At 38.9% G+C, this 22,261-nt stretch overlaps 1 protein-coding gene across 3 annotated transcripts in view; it reads right to left on the bottom strand.

The window, feature by feature from the left end:
- The window catches only part of BMAL2 (basic helix-loop-helix ARNT like 2), an 89,792-nt gene that overhangs the window by 49,446 nt on the left and 18,085 nt on the right, over positions 1–22,261 (bottom strand). For 2 of the 3 annotated variants that reach the window (XM_032159897.2, XM_032159895.2), the window contains exons 2-3: positions 3,191–3,341; positions 1,377–1,478 (exon numbers count right to left, since the gene is read on the bottom strand). In XM_032159897.2, the coding sequence (XP_032015788.1) occupies positions 1,377–1,478; positions 3,191–3,341 (253 nt within the window). The remainder of the gene's footprint in view (positions 1–1,376; positions 1,479–3,190; positions 3,342–22,261) is intronic. The other variant, XM_032159896.2, reaches the window with a different exon arrangement.

Here is a 22,261-nt window from a genome sequence, read left to right as displayed (position 1 = left end):
ATTCAAGATAGTTTTCAGATTCTTCAGTTCAGCAGATCTTTCATGACTTAGTTCGTGTTTATCCCTCAAATCTCATAGCTCACCCCCCTCTAAGTGCACCCTCTGCTTTAAGGTGACAACCACTCATTTCCTGATCAGGAGTATGCAACTACATACCTGTATGCCTGCACGGTTGTTCTTTCCACCTAAAATACCTTCTCCATTCCTGCTCTGTAGACTCACTTCTTCTCTTCTGTTTTTAAATGCATTTTTATATTGACAGGGCCTCACTCTTGTCACCCAGGCTGGAATGCAGTGGCGTGACCATAGCTCACTGCAGCCTCGAACTTCTGGGCTCAAGCGATCTTCCCGCCTCTGCCTCCCAAAGTGCTGGGATTACAGGCATACGCCATCATACCTGGCTGTAGACTCATTTCTATTCTTCATTTAAAACTTAGCTTAAGTCAACTTTTCCAGGAAGCATTTAAATCTTATTTAAATGCCCAACTTTATTTGCTGACATAGTACCCAGGATGTCTATTCTAGCAGTTACGATGATGTAAAATAATTGTTTGTATCTTTTCCACTTGCACAAGTTTCTTGTACCTTTGTGTCTCTGTCTCTCCTAGTCTACTAACTGTCACATAGTAGCAACACAATAAATGTTTAATGACTACATTCCACAGATTCATCAAAGATCCTTTTAAAGAACCAGCTCTCCGGCCGGGTGTGGTGGCTCAAGCCTATAATCCCAGCACTTTGGGAGGCTGAGGCGGGTGGATCACGAGGTCAAGAGATTGAGACCATCCTGGCCAACACGGTGAAACCCCATCTCTACTAAAAATACAAAAATTCGCCGGGTGTGGCGGCGGGTGCCTGTAGTCCCAGCTACTTGGGAGGCTGAGGCAGAAGAATCACCTGAACCCAGGAGGCGGAGGTTGCAGTGAGCCGAGATTGCATCTGCACTCCAGCCTGGCGACAGAGTGAGACTCTGCCTCAAAAAAAAAAAAAAAAAAAAAAAAAAAAAAAAAGAACCAGCTCTCCATTCAAAACCAACACTGCCACAGAAAGGGTGGACATTCTCATATATTCTTCGTTTTTAAAAAGATCCAGCACTCTGAGGCTATGTGAGTGAAATCAGCCTCTCACCTATTGACTGGCTTTCCTGCACTGAGTCCTGGGGAAGGACACTATATACTCAGCACCACGTACTTTGACATCCATAATTTCATTAAAGGGAATAGAAACTGGTAGGATAAAGGAAGGATTAGGGCAGGAAGGAGAAGCTCTGGGATAGATGATGAGCATATCAGTGGGACGTGTATTATGTTTTCACTGCCACTCTATGCCCTCTTCAAGTAGGGGAGGGAGTATGTCAAAGACGGTCCAGGACTTACCTGCTGCCACTGGAAGCTGATATTTCTATCCTTGTTGAAAGAAGATAGGTAAGGGGATTCTGAGAAAGCTTTTCCACCACTTTTTCTGTCATGATTCCTGACCTGGAAGGAAGGAGGCCTTGGGTCACCCCCTACCCAGACGTTCTGGGAATGGACAGCAAGCTTGTCCTCAAGTGGAGAAAGTAGCCTCCTCTGTCCAGCTACACAGTGATAGGAAGCTGGGTGAAGTGGAGAAAATACCACATCTGGAATCAGGCATTCTAACAAGCTGTGTGATGCTGGGCAAACCGCTTGACATTTCTGAGTTCTAGCTTCTTCCTTTTCTAAAATGTAAGTAGTTATGTAAATAATCTTCAGTGTTGCTTGTTGACAAAAAAATGTCGGTACCGTCAGTACTTTGCATGTTTCTTATACTTTTGCTAGCACTGACCCCACTTGCCATTTCACCCCCAAACCACTGCAAGGTCTCTGTGTCCCCCATGTGGCACGAAGCTGGGCTACCTCTATATTCACTGTTCCCACTTCAATTGCTAAAATCATATTTAGACACCAAGAAAGAACAATGGTGCTTATGATTCTGAAGAATAAGGAAGAAAATAAAAAGAACAGTCACTTTCAGCTCAAGATAAGTGGGGGCTATTGACTGATAATTTAGGATGGAAAACAGCTCTAAAAAGACTGTCACTTCATCAACTATAGTTTTCAGAAGCATCCATGTTAATGGAAGAGACTAAGGGAATACTGACAACCAAAAACAGCAGAAAACCCTCCAATCATTTATATGTGGCGTGGGAAGTGCTCTAGTATTTACTGTCTTGGGAACTGAAGCTAAATTATAAAGTGTATTGGGAAGAACTGAGTTAAAAAGAGCTAGCATGTACCCACTTTGTAAATAAAGAGCTGAATACCACCCCCCCCGCCGCCCACCAACCAAAAAAAAGAAAAAAGAGCTAGGATGTTTTATTATGTCCTTATCTTGACCTCCAACTCCCAACTCAGGATTTTTCCCTTCATTCATGATGGAGAACTGTCATCAACTCTCATATTTATGTAAACTACCAGCCTACGATGAGTTGCTCTGAATGGCTAGCTTTATTTTTCCTTAATGTTTTCTAAATTTTATACCTATTTATTTAGAAATGGGGTCTTGCTGGTCTCAAACATCTGGGCTCAAACGAGCCTACCTCAGCCTCCCGCGTAGCCAGTACTGCAGGCGTGTGCCCCTGTACCTGTCTTGCTCTGATGTTTTCACCATATAAATTCTAGCTTTGGGGAAGTCCTTAAATAATATTTAGGACTGAGGCTGCAGGGGTAACAAAAATAAATAAGGAGATAGTGGGTATTCTCAACATTGACTGTATTATCAATTTGACTTAATAAATATGGAAAGCACGAGTTTTATATGATTAAACTGACCACAGATAACCAAGGGTTGGTTATTCTATGTATGATGAGTCAGTGAGAAGTAGTCATTATTATTTTCAGTCAAATATCCAAGGTGTTCTCCTCATGTTTATAAGTATTTCAATAAGGAAGGCAAGTATCTTGCCATGACCATAAACATTAACCAAATAAAACTCATGTTCCTATGTCTCTTTCAGACTCCAGCTGACCCTCCTAGATACCTTTCTTCAGAGCTGGATGTAAAAGTTCCAAGTGAGCCATTGACAAAGGTAGCAGTTGGGTGGATAAGTACTCTCCCGTCTCCAAATGTTACCATGAACTTGGAAATAATTAATGATTTTAAAAGGAATATTTTCCTCTTCTCCCTAGAGTCAAAGATCTCACTGGGTTAGAGGACCAAATTCACTTACTGGGATGGGTCTGAATCACTTCCTTTGCGTTTTTGTGGAAACTCTGTCACGTGTGAGCTGAAAGACCCCACAGCTGTTGGTCTTGTGCCTGGACTCACGCGGCTGGAAACCACAGGAGCAATGCACTGGTTCTCCTCTCTCAACACTTTACCTACGGGCAGCAGAGTACAACAAGACATTTATTTTAAACATTAACTTTTACTTTGTACATATCCGTATCACACATTTTAAATGACTTTTCTATCTTGGTATTTAAAAAATACCAGCTAAGGCCAGGCGCAGTGGCTCATGCCTGTAATCCCAGCACTTTGTAAGGCTGAGGCGGGTGGATCACCTGAGGTCAGGAGATCAAGACCAGTCTGGCCAACACAGTAAAACCCCATCTCTATTAAAGTACAAAAATTAGCCAGGCACAATGTGGGCATCTGTAATTCCAGCTACTCGGGTGGCTGAGGTAGGAGAATTCCTTGAACCTGGGAGGCAGGGGTTGCAGTGAGCTGAGATCATGCTACTGTACTCCAGCCTGGGCAACAGAGCGAGACTCCCTCTCAAAAAAAATGTATACACACACACACACACATTATATCTATATATACACATTATATATATATATATATACACATTATATATATAGACACATTTTAAATATATATATATATATCAGCCAAAACCAACATAACACAGAATGAAAGACTAATTGTGTACACTCAAGTATTAATTAAATAAGCATTCGTTAGTCCATGTTTTTAAGGCTTTCCCCCTATATTGTAAAAGGAATTTGAAAATGGTAGAAAATACAGAAAACACAGAAAAATAGAACGGAAGGGGGAAATCCAAATTTTTTCCCAATGTTACACAAACCAATGTTACAATCCTTTTGAGATATTTCTTCTGAGAATTTTTTTCTATAGTTATCATTAAGGTAATTGAAATCATACAGTATACAGTAGTCCCCTCTTATCTGCAGTTTTGCCTTCTGTGGTTTCAGTTACCCACGGTCAACTTTGGTCTGAAAATATTAAATGGAAAATTCCAGAAATAAATCATTCATAAGTTATCAACTGCACACGGTTCTGAGTAGCAGGATGAAATCTCACACCACAGTCATCCCTCTGTCCAGCATATCCACGCTGTATATGTCACCTGCCTGCAAGTTACTTAGCAGCTGGTTCGGTTATTAGATCCACTGCTGCAGTACCACAGTGCTGGTGTTCAAAGAACCCTTATTTTGCTTAATAGTGGCCTCAAAGCACAAGAGTAATGATGCTGGCATATTGTTATAATTGTTCTACTTTATTATTAATTATTGTAGTTAATCTCTTACTATGCTGAATTTATAAATTAAACTTTTATCACAGGTAAGTATGTATAGGAAAAATTCATATATGTAGAGCTTGGTATTATCTGCAGTTTCAGGCATCCACTGGGGAGTCTCAGAACATATCCAGCATGGGTAAGAGGGGATGACTGTCATCAGATTTATGTATCATTGTGACATAATAACTTTCTAGTTTTATTACAAATTCTTTATAAATGACTCTAATGGATGTATAATACACTATCATGTAGCTGTGTCCAGTTATTTAACCACTCTCCTGTTGTTAAAACCTACATTTAATTTTATTTTATTTGCCAGTACAAATACATATTTTGGTACATAAAGCTTTTTATCTACTTCTGGTTATTTTGGACACTATCCCAGAAATGGGTTAACAAGGTCAAGAGACATCAATATTTTTAACTCTGAATTGCTAAGTGTGATTTTAAAAAATCCTTTTTGTCTCAAGTGAGGTTTATTAAATGTTTTACAAAATATAAAAATCAGAATCACTGAACCAAAATAACCTATAGTCTAAATTTGAGAATCTGTAACTATATTTCATATTAGAATGCATATAAAAAGTTTAAAGTAATTTGTACCTAATAACACAGATTGAAAATGTATAACAATATTTATAAGGAGAATGTAATAAGTCTACAATAATAGTGGAAGATTTTTAACACATCTTTAACAGTAACCGATGGATCAAGTAGTAAAAATAATGATACAGAATATTTAACTGGCACAATCAGCAAGCTTCATATAATAGACATATATGGAGCACTATGCCTAGCAGCTTGAAACACCAGTGTTAATTGTTTTTGGCCAACTATGGAGCATTTATAAAGACTGACAATATACTGGACCAAAAACCAGTCTCAAAGATTTTGACAAATTGATACCATACATAAAACATTTTCTGACTTCAGTGTAATTGTGCGGGAAGCCAGTAACAAAAAGATAACCAGAAAATCCCTGTATCTTTGTAAATTAAGAAACCCACAAATAATTCATGGGACAAGAGGAAATTCAAATGTAAAATGACAAAATATTCGCAATTAAATATTAATAAAAATATCACACATAAAAATGTGTGGAGATGCATAAGCATTACTTATGTGAAATTTTAACAATGTTTAAAAAAAGAAAAATTGAAATGTAATATGTAAATAATTTAAGAAATCAGAAAAAGATCAGTAAAATAAATCCAAAGAACTAGAAGAAAGAAAATCATAAAAATAAGACCAGAAATAATGAAATAGAATATAAACATATAAGAGTGTAGATTTAAAAAGCTAAACAAAGTTTCTTCCAAATGATTGGAAACTCTAACAACTTTATGGCAAGATTTTTCAAAGAAAAAAGAGTACAAGAAAATAATAAATTTGGGGTCATAATTTAGATGCCCTAGAAATTTAAAAGATAATAAAATATCATAGATGGAATGGAACATTTTCTATAGAATTTTAACTTACTGAAATTGAAACAAAAAGAAATCAAAATCTGAATATTCCTATATTCTTCCTTGCACAAACTATTCCACTATATGAAAAAAGAGGGACTACCTTGACCCCCAACTTTTCTTTGTCAAGGAGGCTTACATAATTTTGATATTAAAACCTGACAATGACAGTACAAAAGGAAAATTACAGGCCAATCTCATTCACAAACAAAAATACAAAAATCTTAATAAAACATTATCAAACAAAATTCAGAAATGAATACAAATAATCATCCATCATGACTAAGACAGTTTCATCCTAGGGATGCAGGAGTGCCTTCATATTAGTAATTAATGAATATAATTTACTACAATAACAGATAAATGAAAAACTATACAATCATCTCAGGAAATGTAGAAATATTAATGAAGAAATATTGAAAGTGTTCTTTTTAAGATCAGAAACAAGAACACCCTTATTTAATTCTATATTAGAAGAGTTCACAGTAGGGTAAGGCAAGAAAAAGAAAAATGAAATATAAAATTAAGAAATAAAATTGTTTTGCTCTTATTGGGAAATGATATGATTGACTACATAGAAAATCCAAAATAATCAACATATAAATCATTAAAGTTAGAGGATATAGCAAGTTGGCTGTATATAAATCAATATGCAAAAATCAATTGCCTTTCTATCCAAAGTAACAAATAGTAAGAAAATATTTAAAAGACAGAATTTATAATAATCTCAAAAATATCAAGTATCTAAAGAATAAATCTAATAAATGTATAAGGTCTTTATGGAAAAAACTAAAACTTTATTTAAAACATTTTAAAAGATCCAAATAATGGAAAGATATGCCAGGCTTTTGAATTGGAGGCTTCAATATACTAAAGATATAAATTATCCTGAAATAGATGTGCAATTCCTCTCAAAATACTTAATTTTTTGGTGGAAACTTTCAAGTGGAATATACAACTATGTGAACTGTATACAGAAGAACAATGGGTCATGAGTAACCAAGGAAAAGGTGGGAAGACTGGCCCTATCAGATATCAGGACTTGTAAAGACACAGTAATTAAGACAGTGTAGTACTGGTATGAGGATAGATGAATGGAAGAGAACAAGGAGCCCAGACATGTATATATGGATATCTGCTAAATATCAAAGGTGGTAAAAATCAATGTGGGGAAAAAAATAACTTTTTAATAAATGGTCCAGGATCAATTGGTTTTCTCTATGGAAAAGATGAAACGGGACTCCCTGTGTTACACCAAATACAAAAACAAATCCAGCTGGATTTGAGACCTAAATGTATAAAACAAAAATAGAATAGAGAAAACTTTTGCTATGGTTTGAATGTTTGTGTTCCTCCAAAATTCATGTGGAAACTTAATTCCCAGTTCAACAATATTAAAAGGTGGGGCCACTAGGAGGTGATTAGGTCATGCACGCTCCACCCTCATAGATGGGATTAGTGCCACTGTAAAAGGGCTGAGAGGACAAGTTTGTCCCTTCCATTCCTTTGCCTCTTCTGCCAAGTGAGGATGCAGCAAGAAGATACCATCGTAGAAGCAGAAGGAGCAGCCCTCATCAGACATTGAACTTGCCTGTGCCTTGATCTTGGACTTCCCAGCCTCTAGAATTGTCAGAAATAACTACCTGTTGTTTATAAATTACCCAGCCTAAGGTGCTTTGTTATAGCAGCACCAATGGACTAAGACAACTCTAAAGGAGGGAGAGTATTTTTATTTCATAGAAAGAAATTTCCAAGACATAAAACGTAAAAACAATAAAGGAAAAGATTGTTAAATGAGACAATCTTTAAGTTAATGTTGATCAAAAGACACTACAAAGAAAATGAAACCATAAGCCACAAACTGGGAAAAGATATTTGTTAGACATATAAACAACAAAGGGTTAATATTCAGATTATATAAAGAATGGCTTTGAATCAATAAGAAAAAGACCAATGACTCAACAGAAAACTGGATAAAATACTTGACTAGGCACTTCATAAAAGAAATTCCGATTGTCAACACATGGATGAAAAGATACTCAATCTCACTGGTAAGCAGGAAAATCCTAAGGAAACTGTAGTGATATACTAATATACGATGGCTACTATTGAAAAATTTGATGATATCAAGTGTTGGTGAGGATGTGGAGCAATGGAAACACTCACACTCTGCTGGCAGGAATGTAAGTTGCTACAGCCACTTTGGAAACCATTTTTGCATTACCTAATAAAGGTGAACGCATATATCATATATGACTCGGCATTCCCCTCCTAGGTATATGGAAAAACTCTTACTGTGTATTAGCTGGCAGGTATAAGAAATGCGTTAGCAACACTGCTTGTAACTGAACAACAACAAAAACCTGAGAAAACTGGAAACTTTAAATTTTCATCAGCAAAATGAGTACATTGCTTAGTTACTGAATGGAATACTAACAGCAGCAAAATGAAGTCCAGCTATACACAACACAGATGAATCAAAAAACATAATGCTGGCCAGGTGCAGTGGCTCATGCCTGTAATTCCAGCATGAAGACTTGGAAGGCCAAGGTAAGAGGATCACGTAAGGCCAGAAGTTTGAGACCAGTCTGGGCAACACAGCGAGATGCTGTCTCTACAAAAAACTTTTAAAATTAGCCAAGCATGGTGGTGCGCACATATAGTCCTAGCTACTCGGGAGGCTGAGGTGGGAGGAGTGCCTGGGTCCAGGAGTTGAGGGTTACAGTGAGTGTGCTGCATGCACTCCAGCCTGGGTGACAGAGTGAGACCCTGTCTTCTAAAACAAACAACAACAACAAAACCCATAATGCTGAGGGGGAGAAAGTCAGTCAAAAACACATTGCGTGTTTTTAAAAATGTATATAAAGTTCAAAAACAAGCAAACTAAAGAAAAAGTAAAACTAATCAATTTTAGGAATATCTGGGGTTTTTTTAGAGATTTTTTTTGTATAGAGATACCTCCTTATACAGAAAGTAAGGGGGTAGTTAAGACAAAAGTCAGAACAGTGGTTCTCTTCGGGAAAAGAAAGGAGGGTATGACCATGAGGGACACACATGGACTTCTAAGGAATTCATGTTCTACTTCTTTCACAGATCAATGTCTTATCTTACTTCTTTAAATAACACACATTATTTTTACCATCTTCACAGGTATAACAGATCTCACAATAAAGAAATAGGGAGAATAATTTTACCAGTGATCGTGGGGCACTTGGGAATTAAGTTTCCATTCTACAACATCCCAAGACTTCCAGGCCTGGATTCTCTAAATGGGACCAGTTGAGGATCACCACATACCACATGAGATCAAATACAGCTTCAGCTCCCAGACTTCATTCTAACGGATGTTGAATGATGGATTACTATCTGTCCCCACAGAAAAGTGCAGGGAATTTATTTCATCAAATGACAAATCAAAAGGAAAAATTCACTCCTGTTAAACCACAGCATACCCTGCAATATGTAACACCAGACCCCCAACCATTCCCCCTACTTCCAACACACACTCTGCAAGTACATTCTTGCCCTCACATAAGTTCAGAGACAGAAATAAAATGAAGATTTTTTTTTTTTTTGCCTCCCATTCTGGGAAGCATGATCTTCACATGTTTCTAACCTACTTCCTTATTAACCTTTAAATAAGAAATGTGAATTATCTTTAGGCAGGCAGAATAGTCTTCTCTTCACAAAATAAAAATCTGAAGCTTTAAGGGTCTTTATTTTTATGTTCTTTAATGGGTGGGGAGTATTGCCTTATAATTAGCTATGTTCCATTGACTCCATGTCAGTAGAAGTATATTCAAAACAGAGGGCTTTCTGTAAGCAAAAGGAAAATATGGGTTAGTGAGACTAGTTAGTTTTAGCTGAAAGGATCTGTTCTTTGGAAATAATCTCCATGTTGCAGATTCTTATTTTTGTTAGTAGGTGACTCATAATTTAAGGAGTAAAAATTTCATTTTTAACTTTCCAGTTTACTTGACTTTCTGCCTCCACATATACAACTGCAGAAGATGAGACCATATGTTAGGAATTGAAGTTCAGCTCTGCTTTTATATAACACAGTTTGGAGGTATATGATTTAATGTTTTGATATTGTCTTTCCTTGCCAAATTGAGTGACTTCTCAGTGGTAAATGTAATATGTGTCCTTTAACACTCAATAAAATGATACAGAATTTAGGTTAAACAAAGATATCGTGATTACCTTTTTACAAAGAAAGTTTGTGATTTTACTTAAAACGAGATTAGCATTAAATCTCACTCCACTCTACGTCTGTCTCCCTGGTGATGACAATCAATCTTGTAATATTTCAAAGGTCTACTACTTAGTATCAATTCCTCAAGGAGGAAAATTAATTACGGGGAAAGGAGCAGCTGTTTGGAAGTCATAACCAAGGGAAGCCAAGTAGCGACTTGGTTTAGGCTCATAGTTACAAAGGGTTTCAAATTTGGAATTTGGCATTGTGGTTGAAAGAGAATACACGTTGCATATATGCACATGCACACACACATTTACAGAAGCCACGGCAGAATGGGAAAATTTTTCATTTTTCATAAAACTTTAAAACTTTTGTTCCATTACCTACTTTCATAGCCAATAGTATGCTATATCTTAAAATTTGTGTAAATTTTCATTATCTTGTAAATAACTTTTGGTTAAAAATAATTTATTCTGTGTAAACGTTTAAATTACTTCCTTGAGAAATGAAAGTGGCCTTTGCTTCTTAACTTCTGAGAGTCCAAACCCGGAGAAATCTTTGTGGTCCCATCTACCCACTACCTTGTTAGTATTGGTTTTTGTTTTTTTTTTTTTTTGGACAAATCACTTAACATAACCAACTCTATTTCTTTAAGATGGAAGAAATTTCCCGCAAACCACATTTGTTTGTTTCAGAATCAAATAAGAAAATGTACATGAATCTGTTTGAAAACCAGAAGCTCACTGATGCTAATTAAGTAACTAGCCCAGCAAAAATGCATCGACATTGTTGGTGAGCCACTGTAGATGCCTAAGGTGTCAGGAAAACAACATTGAGTTAATGTTATTGCTTTATTTTTAATTATAAAGCTCTTAACCTTTTTATCTTGAAATAATTTCAGGCTGGCAAAAGTAGTGTAAAGAATTCCCATATACCCTTCAATAATATTCCCCAAATGATAATGTCATTCTTAACCCCAGCATAATTGTCAAGATCAGGAAATTAACACTGATAAACAATTATTATCTAATTTACAGATCTTATACAAATTTTGTCAATTGTCCTAATGTCCTTTGCTGGTCCAGGATCACAATGCATTTAGCACCTGCCACCTGCCCTTTGTTTCCTTTCATCTGTAATGGTTCCTCAGGCTTCTTTTGCCTTTCTTGAGACTTTTGAAGGGTACTGGGAAGTTATTTTCTAGAATGTCCTCCAGCTTAAGTTCGTCTGATATTCCCTCATGGTTAAATTTAGATTGTGCACATTTGTCAAGAATACCACAAAAATGATGCTGTGCCCTTCTCAGTGCTAAATTCCTTCTCTTTTACATTTTACTGCTGCTAGTACTTTTTTTTTTTTTTTAAATAGGGTCTCACTCTGTTACCAAGGCTGGAGCGCAGTGGCACAATCTCAACTCACTGCAACCTCCCCCTCCTGGGCTCAAGCCATCCTCCACCTCAGCCTCCTAAGTAGCTGGGACTACAGGCACACCCACCACACCCAGCTAATTTGCTTGAATTTATTGCTTCATTAAGATCCTGCTCCTCCAGATTCCAAATGGTGTTCAGCTCATGGAATAAACAGAAGTGGCAGGGGAAAGGTTTATGAGGTCCTCCATAAGGCTATATGTTCCAATACTGTAAAGCCTTTGAGGACCACAGCAGGCTTCTTTATCTTTGTCCCCAAATCCTGGCAGTGCCTGACACATAGTAAGTTTTTGTTTGTTTTTGAGACAAGGTCTTGCTTTGTTGCCCATACTGGAGTGCAGCAGTGCAATCATGGCTCACTGCAACCTCTGCCTCCTGGGCTCAAGCGATATTCCTATCTCAGTCTCCCATGTAGCTGGGACTACAGGCACATACCACCATACCCAGTTAGTTTTTTTAAAAAATTTCTGTAAGGATTTCGCTGTGTTGCCCAGGCTGGTCTCAAACTCCTGGGGTTAAGAGATCCTCAGCCTCCCGAAGTGCTGGGAATATAGGCATGAGCCACCATGCCCAGCCCCACAGTAAGTACTGAGGGTTTATTCAAAGAATAAATTACATTCACTTTATTACCCCAGACATCCAAAAGAGAATCTGACAGATGTGAAATCAGAACTTCCAGTTTCACCTTCCCGAGCTGAGACCACACTGTGTTTCATCATTCTTGCAACAAGGAACATGGAAGTCCCTGCTATCCATACTTCACAAACAAGGAGGCTTACTTTCTACCATTATTTCACTTATATCATTTTTCTTTCACAGAAGAAAAAAGACACTTGATTGTCTGCTTTGGAAAAAAGGCATTGTGTGGTACAGGATTTGGCATCTTGGAAAGCTTTCTAGAATGACAAGCAGTCATTGTTTTATAGGTTTGTGCTAATGCGTTACAATGGAAACCAAATACTGTTTCTTACCATTGACACATTAGTTTAAGATCCTTAGTCACACGATGGATAGAAATTAAGTATTAATTGGCACTATTCAAGAACAATGCCATGTATAGATAGTATTATACATAAATTACATTTAAAAATTGGCTCAACAGAGATCAAAAATATTCTATTATTTCACAGTATTTAAGAGCCTAATCCAGGTGGTAGATATCTTAAAAAGTTAAGATTTAGTACCTACCCTCGAGAAGTTTATAATCCTGTATATTTTTGTGCATGTATAAGTGCATGGATATATTAACTAAATACAGAATGAAGTTAGACCTAGATAGAGGTACAAGTCTGTGCTGCAAGAACACAGAGATAAGGGCACTTAATTCTGTTTGGGGGAAGGGAGTAACATCTGAACACATTTTCCTGGATGAGTGTTTTAGGCTTCGAGAACACTATGAATAGGAGGTAGTAAATGCATTCAGGAAAATCCTATGCCATCATTTAAAATGATTATGAATTTCATAAATATAGAAAATGCCCTTTAAGGAATCTCCACAGTTTTCTATAGTGGTTGTACTAGTTTACATTCCCACCAGCAGTGTAAAAGTATTCCCTTTTCACCACATCCCCGCCAACATCTATTATTTTTTGATTTTTTGATTATGGCCATTCTTGCAAGAGTAAGGTGGTATCTCATTGTGGTTTTGATCTGCATTTCCATGATCATTAGTGATGTTGAGCATTTCTTCATATGTTTGTTGGCCATTCGTATATCTTCTTTTGAGAACTGTCTATTAATGTCCTTAGCCCACTTTTTGATGGGATTGTTTTATTATTACTAATTTGTTGGAGTTCCTTGTAGATTCTGGATATTAGTCCTTTGTCAGATGTATAGATAGCAAAGATTTTCTCCCACTCTCTGGGTTGTCTATTAACTCTGCTGATTATTTCTTTTGCTGTGCAGAAGCTTTTTAGTTTAATTAAGTCCCATCTATTTATAAAATAAATAAATAAATAAAAAATAAATCTATTTATTTATTTATCTTTGCTTTTGTTGCATTTGCTTCTGGGTTCTTGGTCTTGAACTCTTTGCCTAAGCCAATGTCTACAAGGAAAACTTGTAGGGTTTTTCTGATGTTATCTTCTAGAATTTTTATGGTTTTAGGTCTTAGATTTGAGTCCTTGATCCATGTTGAGATGATTTTGTATAATGTGAGAGATGAAAATCCAGTTTCATTCTTCTACATGTGGCTTGCCAATTATATCAGCACCATTTGTTGAAAAGGGTGTCCTTTCCCCACTTTATGTTTTTGTTTGCTTTATTGAAGATCAGTTGACTGTAAATATTTGGCTTTATTTCTGGGTTCTCTATTCTGTTCCTCTGGTTTATGTGCCTATTTTTATACCAGCACCATGCTGTTTTGGTGACTATGCCCTAAGAGTACAGTGTGAAGTCAGGTAACGTGATGCCTGCAGATTTGTTCTTTTGGCTTAGTCTTGCTTTGGCTACGTGGATTCGTTTTTGGTTCCACATGAATTTCAGGATTTTTTCTTCTAGTTCTGTGAAGAATGACGGTAGTATTTTGATGGGAATTTCATTGATTTGTAGATTGCTTTTGGCAATATGGTCATTTTCACAATATTGATTCTACCCATCCATGAGCATGGGTTGTGTTTCCATTTGTCAGTGTCATTTATGATTTCTTTCAGCAGTGCTTTGTAGTTTTCCTTGTAGAGGTCTTTTATCTCCTTGGTTAGGTATATTCCTAAGTATTTTATTTTCCCACTACTAGGTACCTACCAAGAGGAAAAGAAGTCATTATATAAAAAAGATATTTTCACATGCATGTTTATAGCAGCACAATTCACAATTGCAAAAATATGGAATCAGCACAAATGCCCATCAATCAAGAAGTGGATAAAGAAATTGTGAGATATATATATATAAAATATATATATATAAATAATATATAAATATAAATATATATAATATATATTATATAGTATATACTATATATATATACTATATAATATATAGTATAATATATATACTACTCAGCCATAAAAAGGAATGAAATAATGTCATCTGCAGCGACCTGGATGGAATTGGAGCCAATTATTCTAAGTGAAGTAACTCAGGAATGGAAAACCAAACATCATATGTTCTCACTCATAAGTGAGAACTAAGCTATGAGGACACAAAGGTATAAGAATAATACAAAGGACTTTGGGGACTCGAGGGGAAAGGGTGGGGAAGGTGAGGGATAAAAGACTACACATTGGGTACAGTGTATACTGCTCGGGTGATGGGTGCACCAAGATTCCAGAAATCACCACTAAAGAACTTATTCATGTAACCAAACACCACCTGTTCCCCCAAAACCTATGGAAATAAAAAATAAATGCTTATGTAATGTTTAGTTTTTAAAAAGGAGGATGAAAGACTATGGAAAAACAAGAAACAAAAATAATGCCATTTGCAAGGGAGATAAAAAACACATAATGAAATGTTACTAGGAGTTTTACCTCAGTAGCCAATCAAAGGATTTTTCTCCTTTCCACTTCCCTATATTGTTCCAAACTTTTCTAAGTATCACGTCTTACTTTTGTAAGACATACGGGCAACTTAGAGAAAAGAAGGCATATGGACTATTGGGGGATAGCAAGATCAGTATGGCTGGCCACAACGCAAAACTGATGTGAGATCAAACTTGAAAGGTAGATTGCACTAGTTCACGGAGGGCCCTGGATGTAACACCAAGGGGTCTGAGCTTTATCTCCAGGTAGCGGGAAGCTAATGTAGTTACCTAGGACTGCCTCAGCCCTATTCACTACTGAGGCCAATCCTCACCAAGGCAGGGGGACATTTACAATGTTCTCCCTCCGAGCAAATCAGTTCTGGAATTTTACAATGTTCTCCCTCCTACAAATCAGTTCTGGAATTAGTCTTCCTAGCAAAAGCTACAACTCTCATCATAATGCATTCCACCTTTGCCTAAACAGATGAGAGGCCAGTCATTCTGTTTATTTCTGTAATAAAGACTGTACTCCAAGCTGTATAATTTAAACCCTCTCCATCTTGGTTGGGGAAATATGGCTCTGCTGCTAAGCCTGGACAGGGAAGGTCAAAAATCATTTTAGGCAGGGGTCAGGAGCCCAAAATATCACATCTCAGATACCATATTAAAACATCACAGAAGGATTTGATTCTTCTGGCCTTGGCCTCAAAAGTAGCAAGATGTCTAAAAGGGAAGTCCTGAGGATGGTTAAGATTAAATCATCTTAGGGGAGCGAAGGCTCACATATGGTGAGAAAGGAACCCAGGTGGAAGACCCTGGGACAAAGCATAACTGTCTCAGACTCCATAAACTAAAATGCATTAGGCCCATTTTCTGTCAATTTGTATTTTAAGACTGTTAGTTTCTGTGAATTCCAAATAATAAAGGGGAAACCACACACTCCTAGATTCCAAGGACACAGAGCTTGGCTGGTATGTGATTTTGTCCATGATCACATAACAGCTGGAGAACTGAAGCAGAGAAAATAGATGTTTTGGGTTGCCCAAGGCCAGCAACTTCCCAGGGAAGTATGTCAAAGTTCAAAAGCATAAACAGGTAAGTGATGTCTATCACATCATAGTTAAATGGTGCCTCACAGAGCACAGGCTGGGCAGGAAAGCAAGAGGCACACAGAAGGAGCTGAAAAAAGAACTCTGGGAAGTGGATGGAATACTTGGAAATAACATTAGGATGACAAAGAAATCTGGTGTCAGTGGGAGAGCCATAAAAATATGAAACCATGATTTGCAGAGAGAAGTTCAGACTTGGGGATTCAGAGGTGAAGAATTTCCAGCTGCTTAAAGGGTCTATGGAGCACTGTTTGCAGTGAATTGAGGACAGAGTGTGTTAAAAAAGAGAAGACCCATGTTGCCAGTGTAACATCAGGGGATGGGGAGGAGAGGAAATGTCTCTAAGAATATGATGCAGCAGCACCCTGAAGGTCAGCAGAAGATTAAAACAGGTATGAGAAGAGAGTGCAATAAACAGAAAACCAAAATGAAGGCAATAAATGACAGGAATAACATCTGGAAATGGCAATGAGGCTCAAATAAAAAGTGAGGTCAACCTCACTTCCTAGTGCTGAAATACACGAGACAGTGATTGGCTTTGTGATTGGCTTCCACAATGTCTCTTTAGTTAATTCCTTAACATTTGGGCTGACCATATTACTACTAATCTAGTAATCACTGAATTATAAAAACATCTTTTTTTTGGCCTATTTAATGAATTAAGACCGATCATTTGTTGAGCTGGCAAAGGTGCCTTACAGAAGGGGAAGGGGTGAGAAGACATCCACATAATTCCATATATTTCTAGTAGGAAGGAAAACTGGTGCAGGTTGAATATCCCTTAACTGAAATGTTTAGGAGAAGTGTCAGAATTTGGACTGTTTTGGATTTTGGAATATCTGCAGATACCTAGTAAGATACCAAGTGTAAATATGGAAGTCACTCATGTTTCATATACACTTTATACACAAAACATGAAGATAATTTTATACAATATTTTAAGTAATTTTTGCACAAAACAAGGTGTTGACTGTGTTTTGGGTTTTTTTTAAATCTCATTTTAGGTTTAAGGGATATATGTGCAGGTTTGTTATATGTGTAAGCTGCATGTTGCTGGGGTTTGGCAGACAAATGATTTCATTACCCAGGTAGGGAGCACAGTGCTCAATAGGTAATTTTTTAACCCTCACCCTTCTTCCCACCCTCTACCTTCAAGTAGGCCCCAATGTCTATTGTTCCCCTTTTTGTGTCCATGTGTACTCAGTGTTCAGCTCCCACTAATAAGTGAGAACATACAGTATTTGGTTTTCTGTTCCTGTGTTAATTTGCCTAGGATAATAACCTCCTGCTCCATCCGTGTTGCTGCAAAGGGCATGACTGCATTCTTTTTTATGGCTGTGTAGCACTCCCTGGTGTGTATGTACCACATTTTCTTTGTCCAGTCCACCACTGATGAGCATCAAGGTTGATTCCCTGTATTTGCTATTTTGAATAGTGTTGCAATGAACATATGAATGCATGTGTCTTTTTGGTAGAACAAATTTATATTCCTTTGGGTATACACCTAGTAATGGGATTGCTAGGTCAGATGGTAGTTCTGTTTCAGGTTCTTTGAGAAACCTCCAAACTGCTTTCCACAGTGGCTGAACTAATTTACATTCCCATCAGCATTCCCTTTTCTCCACAACCTTGCCAACATCTGTTATTTCCTGACTTTTTAATAATAGCCATTCTGGCTTTCTTGAGATGGGATTTCATTGTGGTTTTGATTTGCATTTCTCTAATGATTAATGCTTTGAGCATTTTTTCATGTTTGTTGGCTGCATGTATGTCTTCTTTGGAGAAGTGTCTGTTTATGCCCTTTGCCCGTTTTTTTAATACGGTTGTTTGTTTCTGGTTGATTTGTTTAAGTTCTTTATACATTCTGGATATTTGACCTTTTTTAGATGCATCATTTTCAAATATTTTCTCCAATTCTGTAGGCAGTTTATTCTTTTGATACTTCTTTTTGCTGTGTAGAAACTCTTTAGTTTAATTAGGTCCCACTTATCTACTTTTGTTTTTGTTGCAATTGCTTTTGGAGACTACATTATGAAATCTTTGCCAAGGCCTACATCAAGAATGGTATTTTCTAGGTTTTCTTCTAAGGTTTCTATAGTTTTAGGTCTTACATTTAAGTCTTTAATCCACCTTGAGTTGATTTTTTATATGGCGAAAGGAAGTGGTCCACTTTCAATCTTCTGCTTATGGCTAGCCAGTTATCCTAGCACAGTTTATTGAATATGGACTCCTTTCCCCATTGTTTGTAGCTGTCAGCTTTGTCGAAGATCAGATGGTTGTAGGTGTACAGCTTTACTTCTGGGTTCTCTAACCTGTTCCATTGGTCTACATGTCTGTTTTTGCACCAGTCTCATGCTGTTTTGGTTACTGCTGCTTGTATAGTTTGAAGTCGGGTAGAGTGATTTTCTGGCTTTGTTCTTTTTGCTTAGGATTGCTCTGGCTATTCAGGTTCTTTTTTTGGTTCCATATGAATTTTGGAATAGTTTTTTTCTAATTCTGTGAAAAATAACATTGGTAGCTTGATAGAAATAGCATTGCACCTGTAAACCACTTTGGGCAGTATGGTCATTTTAACAATATTGATTCTTCCTATCCATGAGCATGGAATGTTTTTCCATTTGTTTGTGTCATCTCTGATTTCTTTGAGCAGTGTCTTGTCATTCTCTTTGTACAGATGTTTCACCTCCTGGTTAGCTGTATTCCTAGGTATTATTTTAATGGCTATTGTGAATGAGACTACACTCTTGATTTGGTGCTCAGCTTAGCAGTATGGAAATGCTACTGACTTTTGTACATTTATTTTGTATCCTGAAACTTTACTGAAGTTATTTATCAGCTTAGGAGCCTTTTAGCAGAGTCTTCAGGGTTTTCTAGATAGAGAATCATGTTGTCAGTGAAGAGAGATAATTTGACTTATTTTCCTATTGGGATGCCTTTTATTTCTTTCTCTTGCCTGACTGCTCTGGCTAGAACTCCCAGGACTATGTTGAATAGGAGTGGTGAGAGTGGGCATCCTCGCCTTGTTCCAGTTCTCAGGGTGAAAGCTTCCAGCATTTGCCTGTTCGGTATGATGTTGGCTACGGGTCTGTCATAGATGGCTCTTATTATTTTGAGTTATGTTCCTTCGACGCCTAGTGTTGAGATTGACTGCATTTTAACCGTGACCTGTCACATGAGGACAGGTGTGGAATTTTCCACTTGTGGTGTCATGCCAGTACTCAGAAAGCTTAGGATTTTTTGGCACTTCGGATTTTGGATTTTCAAATTAGGGATGCTCGTCGTATATAACGTTTCCAGAAGGCAATTTGAAAAATTATGCCAAGGGGCACAAACACATGCTGTTCTTTGATTTAGCAATTCGATTTCTTTGAACTTACCCTAAAATTATTAAAGATATACATAAAGACTTTTGTACAAAGAAATTAATAAAAATACTTCAGCAGTATAAACCTGAAAACAATCTAAAAGCTTTGACAAACAAGGGAACGGCTAAAAAATTAGGGTGCAATCATATGATGGAGTCCTCTGCTGTCTTTAAATACAATGTTTTCAAATTATTTATAAAATAGCAAATGGCCTAAAGATATTAAATTTTGTGTGGTATATTGTCTGCTTTAGTTTTACAATATAATGTATTAATAGAAATTTGAGATAAAGTAGGGTCAACCAATCAGGAGACATTTATGGCCATTGAAAAGATAGATTGTTACTTGCCGTTCCCAAGCGGAGTGGGCATGCCACACCACTGCAGGCGCCACAGGGGAAGCACTGGGTCAATCAGAGGACGACAGAGAACTGAGGGCAAGAGTCTTGATTCTGGTTTCTGAAGGAACAGGTGAGGCAGGCTAAGCAAGCTTGGAATTGGGTACTTTGAATAATTTCAGCAGACTCTGGAGAACAGGGGCTGTCCCTATGTAGGGATCTGGTATCTGGCCCTGGGGTGATTAGGTTAGGTGGATAGTAGCCGAGACTGTATGAGCTCAACAAAAAAGATGGTTGGAGAGTGGGCTCTGGACTGGTTTATATTTGAAAAGTGCATTCAAGGTCAAATTGTTTACTATCTCTAGGTATTGGCTAATCCTAGGAGGGACAGTCCATCCAAAGTCAGCAAGCCCCAGATATCAAAGATCAGAATACAGAAAATAAAAGACATGATTAAGCCATTTATATTTTTCTTAATTTACCTTTTCTTTTTCTACAACTAACACATATTACTTTTTTAATTCAGAAAAATAAGGCCAGGTGCCAGGGGCTCATGCCTGAAATCCGAGCACTTTGGGAGGCCAGGGCAGGAAGATTGCTTGAGCCCAGGAGTTTGAGACCATTCTGGGCAACATAGTGAGACTCCATCTCTACAAAATACAAAAAGTTAGCGGGGTGTGGTGGCACACACCTGTAGTCCCAGCTACTCGGGAGGCTGAGGCAGGAGGATCCCTTGAGCATAGGAGAATGAAGCTGAAGTGAGCCATGTGCATGCCACTGCACTTCAGCCTGGGTGACAGAGCAAGACCCTGTCTCAAAAAAAAAAGGGGGGGGTGGGGGCTAGGCTTGGTGGCTCATGCCTGTAATCCTAGCACTTTGGGAAGCTGAGGCAAGTGGATCGCCTTAGGTCAGGATGAGAGGTGACAGCGTGCTGGCAGTCCTCATAGCCCTCGCTCGCTCTTGGCGCCTCCTCTGCCTGGGCTCCCACTTTGGTGGCACTTGAGGAGCCCTTCAGCCCACCGCTGCACTGTGGAAGCCCCTTTCTGGGCTGGCCAAGGCTGGAGCCGGCTCCCTCAGCTTGCAGGGAGGTGTGGAGGGAGAGGCGCGAGCGGGGAGCGGGAACCGGGAACCAGGGCTGCGCACGGCGCTTGCGGGCCAACTGGAGTTCCGGGTGGGCATGGGCTTGGCGGGCCCTGCACTCAGAGCAGCCGGCCGGTGTGCTGGCCCCGGGCAATGAGGGGCTTAGCACCCGGGCCAGCAGCTGCGGAGGGTGTACTGGGTCCCCCAGCAGTGCCAGCCCACCGGCGCTGCACTCGATTTCTCGCCAGGCCTTAGCTGCCTTCCCACGGGGCAGGACTCGGGACCTGCAGCCCGCCATGTTTGAGCCTCCTACCCCCTTCGTGGGCTCCTGTGCGGCCCAAGCCTCCCCTATGAGCACCGCCCCCTGCTACATGGCGCCCAGTCCCATCGACCACCCAAGGGCTGAGAAGTGCAGGCGCATGGCACTGGGACTGGCAGGCAGCTCCACCTGCAGCCCCTGTGCGGGATCCACTGGGTGAAGCCAGCTGGGCTCCTGAGTCTGGTGGGGACATGGAGAACCTTTATGTCTAACTCAGGGATTGTAAATACACCAATTGGCACTCTGTATCTAGCTCAAGGTTTGCAAACACACCAATCAGCACCCTGTGTCTAGTTCAAGGTTTGTGAATGCACCAATGGACACTCTGTATCTAGCTACTCTGGTGGGGCCTTGGAGAACCTTTGTGTCTAGCTCAGGGATTGTAAATGCACCAATCAGCGCCCTGTCAAAACAGACCACTCGGCTCTACCAATCAGCAGGATGTGGGTGGGGCCAGATAAGAGAATAACAGCAGGCTGCCAAGCCAGCAGTGGCAACCCGCTCGGGTCCCCTTCCACACTGTGGAAGCTTTGTTCTTTCACTCTTTGCAATAAATCTTGCTACTGCTCACTCTTTGGGTCCACACTGCTTTTATGAGCTGTAACACTCACCACAAAGGTCTGCAGCTTCATCCTGAAGCCAGCGAGACCACGAGCCCACCAGGAGGGACGAACAACTCCAGACGCGCCGCCTTAAGAGCTGTAACGCTGACCGCGAAGGTCTGCAGCTTCACTCCTGAGCCAGCGAGACCACGAACCCACCAGAAGGAAGAAACTCCGAACACATCCGAACATCAGAAGGAACAAACTCCAGACGCGCCACCTTAAGAGCTATAACACTCCCCGCGAGGGTCCGCGGCTTCATTCTTGAAGTCAGTGAGACCAAGAACCCACCAATTCCGGACACAAGGAGTTCGAGACCAGCCTGGCCAACACAGTGAAATCCTGTCTCTACCAAAAATACAAAAATTAGCCAGGCGTGGTGATGGGCGCC

The sequence above is a fragment of the Hylobates moloch genome, unplaced genomic scaffold, assembly GCF_009828535.3.
Source record: "Hylobates moloch isolate HMO894 unplaced genomic scaffold, HMol_V3 SCAFFOLD_8, whole genome shotgun sequence".
In the NCBI taxonomy this organism is placed as follows: Eukaryota; Metazoa; Chordata; class Mammalia; order Primates; family Hylobatidae; genus Hylobates; species Hylobates moloch.
The sequence above is the reverse complement of the archived record's forward strand: the minus strand, read 5'-3'. Positions and strand labels throughout refer to the sequence as shown.